The sequence below is a fragment of the Cibotium barometz genome, chromosome 11 (assembly GCF_041138505.1).
Source record: "Cibotium barometz isolate CiBa-2024 chromosome 11, ASM4113850v1, whole genome shotgun sequence".
In the NCBI taxonomy this organism is placed as follows: Eukaryota; Viridiplantae; Streptophyta; class Polypodiopsida; order Cyatheales; family Cibotiaceae; genus Cibotium; species Cibotium barometz.
In genome coordinates, this window is record NC_141056.1 from 13405320 (window position 1) to 13421274 (window position 15955).

At 43.2% G+C, this 15955-nt stretch overlaps 1 protein-coding gene across 2 annotated transcripts in view; it reads left to right on the top strand.

The window, feature by feature from the left end:
• The first annotated feature begins 1177 nt into the window (after positions 1-1177).
• Positions 1178-15955, top strand: part of LOC147633781 (uncharacterized) — an 89520-nt gene continuing 74742 nt past the window's right edge. The window contains exons 1-2 of one of the 2 annotated variants that reach the window (XM_086804812.1): positions 1178-1358; positions 2019-2138. In XM_086804812.1, the coding sequence (XP_086660938.1) occupies positions 2055-2138 (84 nt within the window). In that variant the 5' untranslated portion in view covers positions 1178-1358; positions 2019-2054. Of the gene's footprint in view, positions 1359-2018; positions 2174-15955 lie in introns of those variants that run through there. The other variant, XM_086804813.1, reaches the window with a different exon arrangement.

Below are 15955 nucleotides of genomic sequence, written 5' to 3' on the forward strand. Positions count from 1 at the left end.
CTCAAGCCTTTAAATCACCACTAACTTGAAATAAAAAATATAAACTTGGTTGGGATTTCCCAACAAAAAAAAAATCATATTTTGATTCCCACATCATCAATGTTTAGTGATTTCGCATGATGATTACCACATCATCATGTTCAAGTGACTTTACATCAATGTTTAAGTGACTTCACATTTGATTACCACATCATCACGTTTAAATTTTGGTTATTGCCTTATCATCATTGCATAAATGACTTTACAATTGTGGTTGCTTGCCACATTATCACTCACGTTTAAATTTTGGTTATTGCCTTGTCATCGTTGCATAACTAACTTTACAATTGTGGTTGCTTGCCACATTATCACTCACGTTTATAAACATTCTTCCATTTTACATTTACATTCACTTCACCACATTACCCTCTCCTATTGATAACTTTTACAGTTCATGTATTGACATTTCTTAATTCCTAGGCTCTAATTGTGGTTTCCTTTATGTACTCTATATACCTTTGTCCTTAATAAGGTCATTTAAAATGTATTTTGACCACTTAATAGCTCTAATGGTTTCTTTTATTTGCTCTATAAACCTTTAAATATCAATAAGATCATTTTTGACCAAATTTAAGGTTATCTAACTCCTTAATGGCTCTAATGGTGGTTTTCTTTATTTACTGGTTTGCTGGTTTGACTCCTTAATGGCTCAAAATGATGAGATTTGTTGGTTTTATATCTAAAAATGGTAAAACTTGGGTTTTCTTCAAGACAAACTCCAATTTCATTCGGGATTTTAAAATTACAGCTGGTAAAAAATACATTAAATGTCAGTTTTTTAGGAACACTGATCAAGATAGTAGATGTCTTGCATGCATGAGTTGTTGGATGTCATGTTCGCACTTCACAATACAGATTAGTGTCAGGAAAAAGCCATCCTTTAGTGTAATTTTCACGTTTGAAATTGAAAAAAATCGGTTATAATTTTGTCTAACTAAAATTTTGAAGTTTTAATTATAAAATCGCTTAATTTATACGTTTGTTCAATTTAAAAAAAAAGATTGGGCTCTTTTTTTCAATAATTTAAAAAAAAAATTTATACAAATCTTTAAACACTTGTTAACACGATCTAAAAATGACGATCTAAATATGAAAAAAAGTTGCTTTAACGCCATTATTTATTCGCTTTAGTGGTAACTCCTCTATTCTTCGCTTCTTTCTCTAAGCGCAAACCACCTTTCTCTGCGCAAACCACCCTCCTTCTGCATAGTTGTAACACTCGAATCCTCTACCGATCGAGCTGCTCTGTGCAATAATTAGAGGCGCCATCTTGCATAGCCCGTGACTCTTCGCTCCTCTACTTGCAGAGCATTTCAAAGGTAACTTAATGCTACCAAGTCCCGTCCTCTTTGCATTGCTCTGCATATATAATCTCTGACAGGCTAATGTTTATGCCACCAAGCTCTCTCCCTTTTTGGTGCACAGTATCCACCACTTGCTGCCATTGATGACTCGTTGTGCTAGCCTCCACAGTTTTGTGTTAGTATGATTATAGGCCACTTCTTGGCATCACCCTCGATGGCATGATGTTTCATCTCTGTAACCGAATTAAAGAAATTATGGATTCTTTCCTATATTTGTACTGCCCCAGTTCTTCTTCTACAAAAACCTCCCCACCCTCCACCCCCTTCCTTAGACACCTACAAAACCCGTTAAGTTTTGTTCTCTAACTTAAAATTCTTGGATGCATGCAAGTAACACTGAAGAGGATTTTGTGCTAGCAATGATGTTTCTTTTTTAATTGCATTTGGCAATCAGCAGTGTGTGTGTGTGTGGATTGCATGTCCCATCTTGCAATTATATATAAAAAAAAAAAACAAGTTCATTTGGCAATCGGCAATATGTAATTTTTATACAGCATGATCATTCCTTGAGAGCAATTCTGTTATCTTGTTTTTAATGATGATTCTCATACACACATAACTATATAGCGGCTATCTTTACTAATAATTATATGCTTGTTCAAACATGGTATGTAGGTTTAGAGAAGCTTTACATTCAAAAAGGCCACAGATATGACAACAAGAATACTTGTAACTGACATGATCAAAAGCGGCTCGTTTTTGTACGACATACTGCTGGAGGAGCCTAGGCTCAAGGTACACATGCGCCAGATATGTGTACCTTCACCATGGTCTTTACTCTCTTTTATAAGTGTCTAGTTGGTGAATAATTGACATTGTTGTGTTCGTCTCACCATGACTGCAATTGTGTGCCTATGTGCTAGGGTTTTAAGAATAGAGAGAGAAGAGAGCAGCGGAATTAAAACACACAGCACACAATAGCCCTAAACTACGATCTATATTATGTACAGGAAAAAGGTGTTACAACTGAATTTCAAGTACAAGGGATGACTGTGCATGAATTTGCAGCCCAACGCTCGACTTAAGCTTCCCCTTGGCTAGCCTGCATTGCAGAGAATCGCTCAACAAGGCTTTAACGCTGAGAAAATGCAGATGGGAATGACTGAATTTCCACACGTATATATAGCACCCCCAGGTGCTGGTCAGCATGCAAAAACACTGTCAGTCTTTTATGAGGAGCAAGTCAAACAATGTTCGATTTCGGACCTCTTCTTAGATGAGAAGAAGCTCCGAATAAGGGGTGGTTGTGGTTCATCCTACCCAATGGTGGTAAGCTCTATTGGCCCTCAGTCTTTCTCGATGGAAGGTGATTCTGGCTTTCATCCAAATCAAATAATGTTCGTTTTGGGTCCTCTCAAAAGCGCCTCCTAAGTTGTGGTAGGTTTCTCCCCACGGTGAGGACGGCATGTGAGCCTAAGCCTCACATTGTTCGGAATCTTGGGTACCTTGGATGAGCACTTTTCTAGGATATTTTTCTTTTATAAAAGGGGACTTTATGTGGACACCATGCAACTCAGGACAGCTGCATTGCAAGTGGGATAGAATATGACACACCTCACCTATGGTACATGTGGAGATCTTGTAGGTAGTGGAGCAGCAGCCTGTAGGGCAGTCAGGCACCAGGCGCAGCCACCTGAAAAGGCGTAGGTTACAGGTGGCAATTGGTGGTGAAAGTCAAAAAGCACCTTCCATCAAGCAAGATAGAGGGCCACTAGAGCTTTTCACCCTTAGGTGAGATGAATGAACCATCCCTCAAGAGCTGCTTCTTATGTCAAGAGGACCCAAATCAAACATTATTTGCTTTGGGTCAAAACTAGAAGCACATTCCATCAAACGAGACAAAGGGTGGACTAGAGCTTGCAAGAGCTGCTTCTTGTTTTAGGAGAGGACCCACATTGTTCGATTTGGGTGAAAGCCACAAGCACCTTCCATCAAGTAAGGTAGAGGGAAACTAGAGCCACCACTGGGTTCTCAAGAGCTGCTTCTTGTCAGCACAAAGACTTGCAAAGAAACTTACGGTTGACCAATTGTCGCGTGATCTAGGACTTTCCGTTTGTCCAATCATCCTGTGCCAATAGTCCACTCATGAGGTATAGCTGCATCAATTGGATCGATTCGTCTAAGACTCCCTGGGTAGATGCAAGTCTCCGATTCATAGGGAGACTTTTAAAAGTTTTCCAAGCAATGATTGTCAATGCAGATCTCTCCTAGCCATGCCACTGCATATATCCAAACGCACCCAAAGGTCGCCCAACCTCATCTCTAATGAGGTCATTCCACATAATGGGTTGTTTCAACCTCATCCTCTAATCTAGGAAGCCTCTGTTTTAAGAAAGGTCTCATGCTACTCTGGGCTCTAATAATGGCAACTATAAGTTTAGCGGAATTTGCCCTATACTTTGCCTCATTAAAAATGAAACGTGAACAAGGGGATTAACCTGGTATGCTTGGATAGTCAATGGTCCGTAGCTGGAGATTCCCCCCCCCGGCCCTGTCTGCACATCTGAATTTGCCTCCCTCTCCCTCCTTCGTGTTGCCTCGCCTCATGTGTTGTCCTCTCCTCCCCTATTGCATCCTTTGAGCCCTTCGTTGCGCATGCCTTCACTCTGCTACTACTGTGTGCCTCGCCTCAAGCCCTGCTAGCTACCCCCCCCCCCCCCCCCCCCCGCGGGCCGTTTTTTTGCCTCTTCTGCATCCTCGCCTCCTTCTCGCACCTTCGCCTTCCTTGCCTCCCCTTCGATGTGCCCCCCTGCCTTTGTGCTCCTCTCCGCCTTCTCTCCACACCACCCCCTATCCCCTCAGCTTCCTTCTTCTCACCTCTTCTGCCTCCTCGTTGCTTCTTCTTTGGTGTCCACTAGTCTTGCATTCCACCTACCCTCATGTTCTTCGCCAACCTGCTCCCATCGTCTTGATCTTCTCTTTGTTCCCGTCTCAGAGTCCGCTTTTCTGGCCTCAAGAAGGAATATCTTCCACTCCTCCCGGTGATATGTGGTGTTATTGAGAGAGCGATGGAATCCCGCTCCCAACTGCCGCCTCGGTTCTAGCTTGGACGGTAGGGATTCCCTCTCTTCATGTCTGCATAGCCTTTGCGGAGACAGTTCCACACGCCATATCGCTTCCATGCCTCCATAGGGCTCCTATTTTGCAGAGAGTTGAGTACTCTCGCCTCCGCGGGAAATGCTTCATTTGCCGACAGATGGAACACCTTGCTAGAGCTTGTCCCCGTCGTCATTCCAAGAGAGGGCACCCCCCCTCCCCCCTGCACCATTCCCAGCTTAGCTCCTCGTCAGGGGGGAGGAAGGAATCCCGGCCCGCAGGATTCAAGGCACTAGGTCCTGAACCCTAGTGCAAGAGAGTGGTAGGCCGTCGGTTTTAGGCAGAACCACCGTCGGACTTCGAGAGCAGAGGGGCATTGTGCGCCCTAGTCTGGCAGGCTGCAGGAGGAGGATACAGTTTTTTTAGTGAACCGTTAACGAGCACTTATCATAGAACCTCGTAATAACGATTGCCACCCCCCCCCCTTGAGATTGTTGCCCTGTCGTTATCCTCCACTAGGTTACTAGGTTCCCTTGGGCCCATCAGAGTCCCTGGCAGGCCTAGCCTCTTAGCTTCAGCCCCCCCTTCCCTCACAGGTGAACCCTTCTTCCGCGGAGCTCCCTCCTCAGCCCTCGTCCCCCCCCTCTACCTCCCCCAACTTCTGCTCCGGCTTCCCCTCCTTCGGCTCCTTCCATCCCTTCCCCCTCGGCTTCATCAGATCGTCCTCTTCCGCCCCCATCGGCCTCACCAAAGCATACCCGCCGCCCAACCGCCCGCACTTGACCTTGAGAGGAGGTAGCAGGCTAGTTCGGTTTGCCACTTGATCCACCGGTTCTTAGAGCTAGTATAGCGATGACCATCGCTACATCCCCGGTGGGTGCTGTCTCCCAAAGTCGCTAGGCGGCCTCCCCCCAAGTTTGGGGCAACCTGTAGACTACAGGTTCTTTCGATGCCTCCTTGTCGAGGGAGTGGCATGATGATATTCTACTTTCCTTTCAGTGCAGTGCTGGGAATGGAATGGTTTGTGTCTTCAGCCATCCACGGGCAGGCAAAAGAGCTTTCACACCTTTTGAATGATCTGCATATCAATGATGTGCTCACCCACTTCTTGCCATTGGCACGGATGGAGGTGGGTGGCTTTGTCACAAGGACTTGTGAGGGGAGTTGGTGTCCTCCAGAGGTGCTTCTCTTTGTATTTCTCTTTATAAGAAAGTATGCATTTATCTTCTCATACTAGGCTCTGGGAGCCTCCTTAAGGCCATGTAAAGCTTTTCTTAACTTGCATACTTTGGACTCATGTCCGTTCTCAACAAAACCATGAGGCTAAAGATACATAAATCTCCTCATGCAAATCACCATTCCAAAAGGCAATCTTGATATCCAATTTATGTACATTTCAACCATGATGTGCTGCCATGTAAAAATACCCTTGATTATAGTCATTCGAGATGTGGGTGCAAAGGTCTCATCATAATCTATGTCTTTCTCTTGAGCATAACTCTTTGTAGTGGTCAACACTACCATCAACTTTACACTTAAGCTTATAAACCCACTTTGTACCAATGACCTTTTTACCATAAGGCAAATCTGCCAAACACCAAGTGTCCATTTTGAGGATTGACTCGTATTCATCCTGATTGGCCTGCATTTAATGATCATTTTCTTGGTCTTCCTCGAAGGAAACCAGTCCTATTCATTGCATATATTGGCAATGAGAGCATGATCCACAAAAGAATAAAATGCATGATGAGAACCTGCACATGCCCTGCTAGGCAAAGGAGCAGCTAATTTGCTATCCTACAATGTTTGCACCAATAATTTTGATTGGATGCCCTTTTCTCATTCAGTGAATTATCCATAATTGTCTCATCATAGGCTGATTTGTGGGTTGGAATTCGAGTTGATTTTTGCCCGGTATGGGCTGATTTGCAACACCTTGTTGAGCATTCATTTGCTCCACATATGGTTGTCCGACATTGTACAAAGGTAGAAGTGTATCAAAGATGTTTTGTGAGTATCCATTTTGTTGTTTTTTTACATAAGAGTATGGGCTGAACTTAATTCTCAACAAAGACAACATCTCTACTCACCAACATCCACCCGGTGGCGGATGGTAGAGTCTGTACCTATTGCTTTATGGGATATATTCCACAAAAGTGTATATTACTACCTTATCATCAAGCTTATTGCGTTGTTTTCTGAGGCACAAGAGCAGCAATGCAAGGCAACCAAAAACATGCAAATGAGCCACAAAGGGCTTCTTGCCACTCTAAGTTGTATAAGGAGTAATTGTCTGCAAAGCCTTGGTGAAGCATCTATTTAGCACACATAAGTGGTACACATAACTGCCTCCAACAAAAAAACATAAAGAAAATCCTAATCTTTAACTATGCAATGTGTCATTTCCATGAGAGATCAATTTTTTCTCTTAGCCACACCATTTTGCTAAGGCGTGTTAAGCACGTGCATTGATGTTTTATGTCTCTTTCAGCCATATATACATGAAACTTCTTTGACATATACTCCCCCCTTGATGATTTGTACAAAGGGTGCTAACTTTACATGTAGCCACATTTGCAGCCATAGAAACAAAGTGTGTAAAGCATGTAAAACCTCTAACTTTGATTTTAACGAATACACCCAGGTGTGCCTAGAGTAGTCATCACAAATTAGAGGTACCCGGATCGATGGTGTTCTTATAGGACCGCATTCATCACTATGTATAAGTTGTAATTTCTAGATTGCCATTATACTGATCCATCTTTCGAAAATGATGCCCCTTTACATCTTGCACCCCTCACATACATTTTTGACACGGGTATCAAGCTTTGGCAACTCTAACACCATCTCTTGCCTTTTAAGACACAACAAACTGCCAGAATTCAAATGATTAAAGCAAGCATACCATAGTTCCATGTCACTCATAGCATGTGTGGCAGTAATTGAACAAGCATTATGTTTCAATCTCTCATACCTGCCTAATCTCTAAAGCTTATGACTTAGAGAACCGATTACTACAATGATGCCTCCATCACTCAAGTCATGAACTATACACTTGTTATCAACAAATCTGACCACTAGGCCTGCCGCGCCTTGGCAATGGTAGAGACTGACAACAAGTTCTTTTTAATACCTAGAACAAACAAGACTTCTGAGAGAGTGATTGTCCCACCATTTGTAGTAGTAAGCACAACCTTCCAACTTCTTTCACTAGATATGAGTTGTTTGCACATGTGATTGTGCCTTCTTGAGAAGCAGACTCAGTGGATGAAAATAATTCACGTTGAGAAGTAATATACTCGCTAGCACCACTATTAAAATACCATATATACTGATCTGTCACTAACATGCATATATCATGGACAGAAGGGTCATAATTGTAGTGCACAATGAATGCCCAATTATCCTATACATTGTTACATCCCGATAGGCCTAAGATTAGATTAGAGTTAAGGCTTAGCTAGGGCATGGGGACCGGGAGGGTTCACAACTAAGGGTGCTAGCAAGATGAGGTCTAGATTGGCTAAAGGCTTATAATTAATAGCCTAGGGCTAATAATGGCTAAAGACTTATAAATAAAGTAGGAAAGTTAATAAATAAAGCAAGGGCCCATAATAGCCGGATTATTACTATATAAGTGACGTTGGGTCACTTATTAGACACAAGAGGTCAAGTAATCACACAGTGGCCTATGGCTACCAAGGAAGTGTGCAAGATCTCGTGGCCATGGAGTTGCAAGGTGGGTGGTTCGGCCTAGTGGGATGGGATGCTAAGTTGTGGCTGTTGGTACCGCCAATTAGACCCCAAGCTCGAGGGTGGTACACGGTATTGAACCTACGGTTGGGTGGTGATTCGCTAGCCACAATCCATTGCAGTCATGCGATATGTATGACAATGTCAAGTCTATGAAACCTCGTTAGGGTAGAGGATCCACAAGACACAAACACATAAAAATAGAAAATAAACATTTTATGAAAGTTTAAAAACTTTCGAAGCTGGTGGAGTGTCGAAGAAGATGCCATTTTTTTCCCCAGAAAAGAGACTTCTATTAAGTATGAAAAACTTTTACAAATAGGGAGACTTCGGACCAAGCAGGGGGGAAATCTCAACCAATCTGGTGCCTTGTACTGCCAGCAAGGTCCCATATGATGCCATAATCCCACTCTCTCATGAAAGAAGATGTCGTTTGCGGCGACGGCATCGCCAAGCACTTGATGCTTGGCCAATCATTTTAGGCCTGAGGGCCAGGGTAGTTGAAGGAGGCTTCAATTTGGAAAAGCCCCAAATTTTGGATGATGCTGAAGCCTTAATTTGATGCAAATGATTCAATTTTTGCAAAACCCCAAATTTTGAGTGTTACAGAGGCTTCAATTTTGGGATAATTGCTGAAATTTTAGAAAAGCCCTAAATCTTAGGTGAATGTAGAGTTTCAATTAGATGATTTTCACCTCATTATTGAAAAGCCCCAAATTTGATGTTGATGTCTTAACACTTGCTGAAAACTGAGCTGCAAGCTTTAGGGTTGAGAGAAGTACACATGAACACCAGATTGGATCCAAATCCACCTTCTCAAGGCTCCCACCTTATAAGTTTATTGCTTGCAAATGAGGTACAAAACTTGCTGTCCATTGGACTGCACTCTACTTGGACACCTGAACACCATACTGGGTCCCGATCCACCCTCTTAAGGCCCCCCACCTTATAGGTGTCTTTGCTTTATTGCTTGCAAGAGAATGAGGTTCAAGACTTGACTTACTTGCTGTCCATTGGACTGCACTATGCCTGGACCTTCTTGGACTGTTATGGACCTGCCTTTGGGCTGATTTGGAGGCCCTTTGGATGTGCGTTAGGCTGCTCATAGAGCCACCCAGATGGTACCTGAGTTGGGCGCCCCTTTTGTTGCCCTACAGGCCATCGCTGATGTGTGTTTTGCTGCCCTCAAGATGGGCTGCATTTTTTCTCTATTGGCTGCCTTGATGATGTGTGTTAATCTGTATTTTGCTTGTTGGTCGGGTCACCCTCCTTATACAGTGCTTTTTCCTCCCTTTCTTGCCCCTTAGCTGAGTGTACTACTCTCCTTGCTGAGAGGTGTATACTCCAAAGGATAGCTAACATAAGATCCCTTCTCTTGCCCCAGATCTGCTCTATATATAGGCACTGATGTTAGCTAGGGTTGGCACTTATTGATTAACCTTAATGGTTTTTCACACATGGAATGACACGTTTGCCCAACACTTGGACCAAGAACAAGACACCTGACTCAGCCTTCCCAGACACCTGACCACGAGTCTAATAAGCGTCCGGTCTGGCATATACAACATTACATCTTGCAATGCCCTAGGTAGCACCTCACGACTTATCCCAGGGCCTTGGCCTATCGGAAAAGGTATCCTCTGTTCTAGATGAGGAGAATGTCTATGTAGCACCCAGGAATAGTTATACAAGCTCTATGGTTCACCAAAGGAGATTGTCAATGACCAAGATCCCAAATTCACTACATGTTTTCAATAAAGAATGTTCTCCAAGCTAGAAACATGATTGAGCATGTCGTCATTAGATCATCTTGAGACACAAGACTATGGAGGATATGCTATGGGTATGTCTCTAAGAGAGTTTGAGTGGGAATCGTAGCCCCCACCGATCAAGTTTGCGTACAATAGTTGTAAGCATTCAACCACTAGTTTTACCCCGTTTATGCATATGTATAGCTATCAGCCAAAGTCACCCATTGTTGTGGGACTAAGAGGATTTAAATTGCAATCAACTATGGCTTTCTTGCAAGATGTGCTTAAAATTGTAGGGGACAGCGTGAAGAGTGCTCAAAATCGAGCCCAATATTACCCTAACCACATAAGAACTTACAATATATCCATGAAGTGATTGAATCAGGGAAAATTATAAAAACCAAATAGAATTGATACAATGATAAATATGATGGGATCAACGGGATCCCATCAATAGGATCCTCAGCATCAGTGGCTGAATAGAGGCTCTGACATCTGTATGTCCATTTGCCTGTGGAGGGACACTCTTGTGTCCCTGGAGGATCCCTTGTATTTAAATCTGTCAAGTGGAGCATCTCCTTGGAGCAGGAGAGGAGGGTGTTGGGAGAGAGAGCTTTATCTATGGAAGACAAAACTGGCCAAAAAGACCAAAGTGTACTGTGAATGTATACTATCTGTAAAAAAGTGGGGGATGGATAGCATCCCCTAGATCTCAATCATAACAAAGACAAAATGGACTAGAAACATTCGGTGAGGTGAGAATGTGAATATCACATTGTAGATGCAACATCTCGTTAAATTTTTTGCATATGCAGCTTTTGGAGGTCTGTGAGCTTTGCACTTTGTCAAGGCAATGAGGTTACAAAGATGCATGACTATCTCGTTATTCAAGCGGCTGCATGCTGATCCCGAAGTGCATCTAAGAGAGAGAGAGAGAGAGAGAGAGAGAGAGAGAGAGAGAGAGAGAGAGAGAGAGAGAGCGCTTTATGCTGCTGGACAGAAACGCAGGCGTGTACTGCTGTTGGACAGAACTGTAAACGCATAGGTGTATGGCCGGACAGAACTGTAAACGTAGAGGTGTATGGGTGCTGAACTGAATTGTAAACGCAGGCTGAATTCTGGCGTGGAACTGAGGCTGTGGACTGTATGCTGAATCAGGGCTGATCGGATGCTGAATGCAGGCGCCTATGGCTGTAGGGACTACTGAACTGCAGGCGTTGGATGAACAGGGCTGGCTGAAGCAACCTCAAGCACTCCAAGGGCTGGATGAGACTAGTCTAGTGCTGAAGGCAAGGGAACTCCTAGGGCTGAGGAGGAAAGCTCTTAGCACACTGAAGACTGAATGAGAAACTAAGCCCTATGCAAGCCTATTTATACTAACTGGAGGTTGGTCAAGTTGGCTGGTCATTTAATAAAGTTTATATTTATAAATGACAAATAATGCAAATAATGCTAAATAAATACTATAAAATATGGAAAAAATACCAGATAAATCCTAGTAAATTCCCTAAGGCTTCTGGGATGTTCTAAATGATGCACACGCATATGAATGCATATTATGCAGGATGCAGAGTGCTTTCTGATGCAAACCCTAAGGCTTCTACTGACTCTACATGCATGAATAATTCTCTCCAAGTGGGTTAAGGGACTTGACTGACTGATTGACCCGCTAAGGCTGAGGAATGACCTACGTTTCTCGTGCCTGACTTATCCTGGACTAAGGATGTACAATGGGGTCACGGCGTACGACAAATATCATCCTATTGGGTTCTAAAACTGTACAACTGTTGCACTTTTGATGATGAGCCAGTTTGTCACCATGCACTGAGTGCAGAGTGCATGTGACATTCCCTCCTGATTAGCTTGGCGGCAGGTTCATGGCTTCCAAGTAGTTCGCCAATAACTGGGGGTACTCCTGGAAGAACTCCTCGTCGAGCCATACGGCTTCGTGGGTGCCTCGATCTCAGAATTTCGTATAGAACTGATGAATCCGTCAACCGAAACCATGCTTCCATCGATGAAGAAGGATCTGCTCAGGCTCAATCACTTCGGCCTCGTCTACCACGTTTGGCTGGTTCATCTGAAACATCAAACACTTCTGGACCAACATATGGTTTTAGCCAAGAAACATGGAAAACATCATGCATTGTCCAACTGGCAGGCAACTTTAACTTCATGGAGACATCACTTAACTTCTTAACTATTGGAAAAGGGCCAAAACTACGGAATGAAAGCTTGGGACAACGTTTGCCCACTTGTTTCAATCTTTGCTTCATAATACGCAAATAGACCCAATCCCCTTCTTTGAAGTGGACATCTCGTCTAGACTTATTTGCTTGTCTGCTATGTGCTTCCTGAGCTTTGGTCAAGCGGTCCTTGACTGACTCAATGATCTCGGAAAATGCTTCCGTGGTTTTATTAGCCTCTAAAAATGGAGACACCATTCTCGTCAAAAGAGAAGAAAAACGACGACCAAAGGCTGCTTCATATGGAGTCCGTCCGACACTGGATGAAAGAGTGTCGTTCAAGATAGCTTGGACCAATGGAAGATAGTGCTCCCATTTGGACTGCTGGTCATCATGACAGTATGACTTGAAGACATCAAATGCCAACTGGTTATAAATTTCTGTCTGGCCATCTGTCTGGGGATGGAATGCACTAGACAACTGCAACTTAGTTCCGAAGTTTTCAAATAATGCCCTCCAGAAATGCGAGGTAAACTTGGAATCTCTATCTGATATTATGGTGCTAGGCAAACCACAAATTAGATACCAATGTTTGAGAAACAGACGGGCTACGTCCTCGGCTGTGGCCGTATGCTTTCATGGGATGAGCATGCAGAATTCACTAAAGTGATCCACAATGGTAAAACACTGAGTGTTACGGGATCCGGTGGATGCTGGTAGAGGCCCTACAAGTCCATAGATATGTCGATGAAAGGTTCGTCGGGGATAGGCAAAGGTTGAAGTAAACCTGCCGCCTTTGTATGGGGAACCTTGACTTTTTGACAAATCTTACAGGCTTGTACATGTGCATAGACATCACGCCTCATCTTTGGCCAATAAAAGGACTGTTCTAATTTCTCAAGGGTACTGTTGATACCCCTATGTCCTCCAACTAAGGAGTCATGGGCATCGTGGAGAAGAGCGGAACGCTTTTCCCGAGTAACACTGAGACGGTTCTTGTAGAACAACCAACCGTTCTGTACTGAATAGTGGCCAGGCTCAGAAGTGAGGGCCAAACTATACTGAGTACCAAACTCAGGGGAGTCGACATATTGGTCTTTCATACTATCTAAGTCCTTCCCCGTGATTTCGAGAATGGTAGCCTCTTGGACTGCTTGGATGTTGGACTTTCAACTGAGAGCATCTGCTACTGGGTTATGCTTACCAGGGATGTATTCAATCATACCTCCAAACTGTTGGAAGATTTGACTCCACCTGGTCTGTCGATCACTCCACTGGGTACTTGGCATAGTCTGAAGCCATTTAAGTGCTTGGTGGTCTGTTTTCACTGTGAAAGCCTGTCCATAAAGAAAAGGCTTCCAATGTTTGAGCGCTATGATCACACCCAAAAGCTCTTTGTCATATACCGAATAACTCTTTTCGGCGACATCCAACTTTCTGCTATAATATGCCACGGGTCTATTGTCCTGTTGGAGGACTGCACCTATGGCTACATTGCTGGCATCGGTGGATGACCTCGAAAGGTTCATCCCATGATGCTAACTTTAATACAGGAGTGCATGGAATGCATCAAGTGCCTTACCTGTAAACTGAGACTTTCTGCTTGCGAGTCTTCACTCCCTTGAGCAAGTCGGTAAGAGGTGCTGCAAGGTTGGAAAACTGTACCAAGAGACTTGAATATCGAAGTCCAAAAATGTCCTGTAAACTTTGGATCTCGATTCGAAACTATAGATTTTGGCAATCCATGAAGTTTGAAGATATACTGTATAAACAGTACTGCAATATCTGAAGCCTGGGCTGCTTTCTTGCACGGGATGAAATGTGCCATTTTAGAAAATCTATCAACCACCACAAGAATCTGTGTATTGCCTTTAGAAGAACGTGGCAATGAAGTGATAAAATCCATACTAATACTTTCCCAGCGTTCATTGGGAATTGGAAGTGGTTGAAGAAGACCAGCTGGAACTTGTCTGCTAGCTTTTATACGTTGGCATGAGAGACATGCTGTAACAAACGTAATAACATCTTGCTTCATTTGAGGCCAATAGTATGTAGCTGTCAAAAGACGATAAGTCTCGTTGATGCCTGGGTGTGCAACATAAGTGACCTCGTGATGTTCTTTCACCAATACTCTTCGATCATGAGTATCATGAGGTACACAAATACGGTCCTGATAATATAATAAACCATCCACTATTGTATATGCACCATAAATCTTTAAGTCGGAAGGAGTTGCAATTCTGAGAATTGAGAATTCGAAATGCATTTCCAAAATCATGATCTTTTGAATAACGGTCCTTGAAACTTTGAGGTATATCCATTTCAACTGTAGAAATAGCCAAGACCGAAGCTGACAGCATATGACTGAGGGCATCCGCAACCACATTGGTAAGACCAGGAACATACTCAATTGTCATATGAAAATTGGCTAAGAATTCGACCCAACGTGCTTGCCTAGCATTCATAACTGGCTGCATGAAGATATATTTCAAAGAATGATGATCTGTTTTCACCACTGAATCTGCACCAAGGAGATAATGTTTCCATGCACGATAGGCATGAACAATAGCTAAAAATTCCTTGTCATATACCGGGTATCTTCCTTGAATTGCAAAGTGCTTATGATTGTCAAATGCAATAGCACGTCCTTGTTGCATTAAGACGGCACCAGTGGCAATATCAGAAGCATCCGTGTAAACATCAAAGGGGAGAGTAGGGTCTGGAATAGCCATGACAGGAGTTGTTGTCAAAGCTGTCTTTAAATTTTCAAAAGCTTCTGTTGTGGCTTCAGTCCATTGGAATGCAGGAGCGGACTTTAAAAGTTCAATGAGAGGAGCAGCTATTTCGGAAAATCGATGAACCTTTGTGTGATAGAAGTTGGTAAGTCCCTAAAAAGAACGAACATCATGGATGTTTGTGGGAGTTGGCCAATTGACAATAACCTGTATTTTCTTTCGATCCACAGAAATTCCATCTGCTGAAACAACATGTCCAAGGTATTCCAAGGATATCTTGAAGAATTCACTTTTGCTTGGATTAACATAAAGAGCATTGTCTCGAAGCACCTGGAAAACGATCTTAAGATGTGCCTTGTGTTCTTCCATATTACGACTGAACACCAGGATGTCGTCAAGATAAATAATGACGAACTTGTGAAAAAGATCATTCATTAGACTCATAAATGTTGCAGGGGCATTGGTTAACCCGAATGGCATGACCAGGTACTCGTAATGAACATATTTTGTGCGAAAAGCTGTCTTATATTCATCACCTTCGCGAATGCGAATTTGATGATATCCAGACTTAAGATCAATTTTGGAGAAGACCTTTGCATGGAGCAATTGATCAAACAATTCATCAATGCGTGGAAGAGGATACTTATTCTTGATAGTTAACTTATTAAGGGCACGATAGTCGATGCAAAGACGCATAGACTTATCCTTCTTTTTCACCAAAAGCACTGGAGCTCCAAAAGGACTTTTACTTGGTCGAATATGTCCTTTCTCCAAAAGTTCAGTAAGTTGTCGCTGTATCTCTTGAGATTCCGTAAAAGAAACTCGATATGGAGCACGAGTAGGTGGAGCACTGCCAGGAAGAATATCAATAGCATGGTCGACTGGTCGACGAGGTGGGAGGACCGCAGGAAGCTCCCGAGGAAAAAGAGTATGGAGCAAAGAAAGGTTGTCCGAGATACATCACCTTTGTATCTATGTCCTCGGGAGGGTCGTTGGCTGATTAGACTATTAAAAGTGCTGAGGAACAACCACTCTTGCGGACCCACCGTTTCACTTGAAGAGCTGAAAGGGTTGGTGTAGAAGGTTGGTCT